Source organism: Chiloscyllium plagiosum, chromosome 39, assembly GCF_004010195.1.
Source record: "Chiloscyllium plagiosum isolate BGI_BamShark_2017 chromosome 39, ASM401019v2, whole genome shotgun sequence".
Taxonomy (NCBI): domain Eukaryota; kingdom Metazoa; phylum Chordata; class Chondrichthyes; order Orectolobiformes; family Hemiscylliidae; genus Chiloscyllium; species Chiloscyllium plagiosum.
In genome coordinates, this window is record NC_057748.1 from 151,191 (window position 1) to 152,151 (window position 961).

A 961-nucleotide genomic window follows, 5' to 3' on the forward strand; every position below is an offset into this window, starting at 1 on the left:
CCCCTACCCCCTCACCCCTACTCCCTACTCCCTCTCCCCTCCCCTTCTCCCTCCCCCCTTCTCCTCACCGTTTCTTTCATGAACTTTTTCTCGCTGTTTCTGCGGAAACTTTCGGCGACAATGTATCCGCCGAGCGCCGTCGCTGATTGGTCCGTTTCTTACAATCGAAGGTGAAATCTCGTCTGCTGATTGGTTTAGACATCTGTCAATCACAACATGATGCGCAGGCACTGTCAAATCAGAAAGCCGCGGGTGCCGGAGGCAGGTCCCTGTGGTTCCCCCGCCCCCGGAGGCAGGAAGGGGCAGAGCAAGATCCCAGGCTGGTGAACGTAATGCTCGGCAGGTGGAGCCTTGCCTTGTGAAAACTTTCCAAAGGAATCTATCCCAACAATTACAATTCCAGAATTTTGGAAAAAAAGGCAAGAAGTGAGGTTAATGCTCTCTACAAAAGAACTTTAAAACAATAAGTAGGAGCAGAAATCGGCCATTCAGCCCATCATATCTGCTCTGCCATTCAATACGATCGTGGTCGATATGATTACCCTCAACTTCCCTTCCCTGCCTTTTCCCGATAACCTTCGCTTTCCTTCCTCATTAAAAATCACTATCTCAGTCTTGAAACTATTTAATGACCCAGCCTTGACAGCCTTCATGCAGTAAGAAATCAAACAACACCAGGTTATAGTCCATATGGCAACCCTGGGCAGCCATTGCTCCCCAACCTTGAATTCCTCACCATGAAATGCTGCCCCGTCTATCTACCACGGGAATTTACCGCTGCTATAGTGACGTTTCGGGCATGAGCCCTTCTCCAGCCCTTCTCCTTGGATGCTGCATGACCAACTGCGCTTTTCCAGCAACACATTTTCAGCTCTGATCTCCAGCATCTGCAGTCCTCACTTTCTCCTCCCACCCTGTCCCCTGTAAAAACGCCATCCCATATTCCCAATTCCTTCGTCTC

At 49.9% G+C, this 961-nt stretch overlaps 1 protein-coding gene across 1 annotated transcript in view; it reads right to left on the reverse strand.

The window, feature by feature from the left end:
• LOC122542379 (leukocyte antigen CD37-like) overlaps nt 1–146 on the reverse strand; it is a 33,467-nt gene extending 33,321 nt beyond the window's left edge. The window contains exon 1 of the mRNA XM_043680100.1: nt 69–146. Within this exon, the coding sequence (XP_043536035.1) occupies nt 69–80 (12 nt within the window). The 5' untranslated portion in view covers nt 81–146. The remainder of the gene's footprint in view (nt 1–68) is intronic.
• Nucleotides 147–961: the final 815 nt, after the last annotated feature.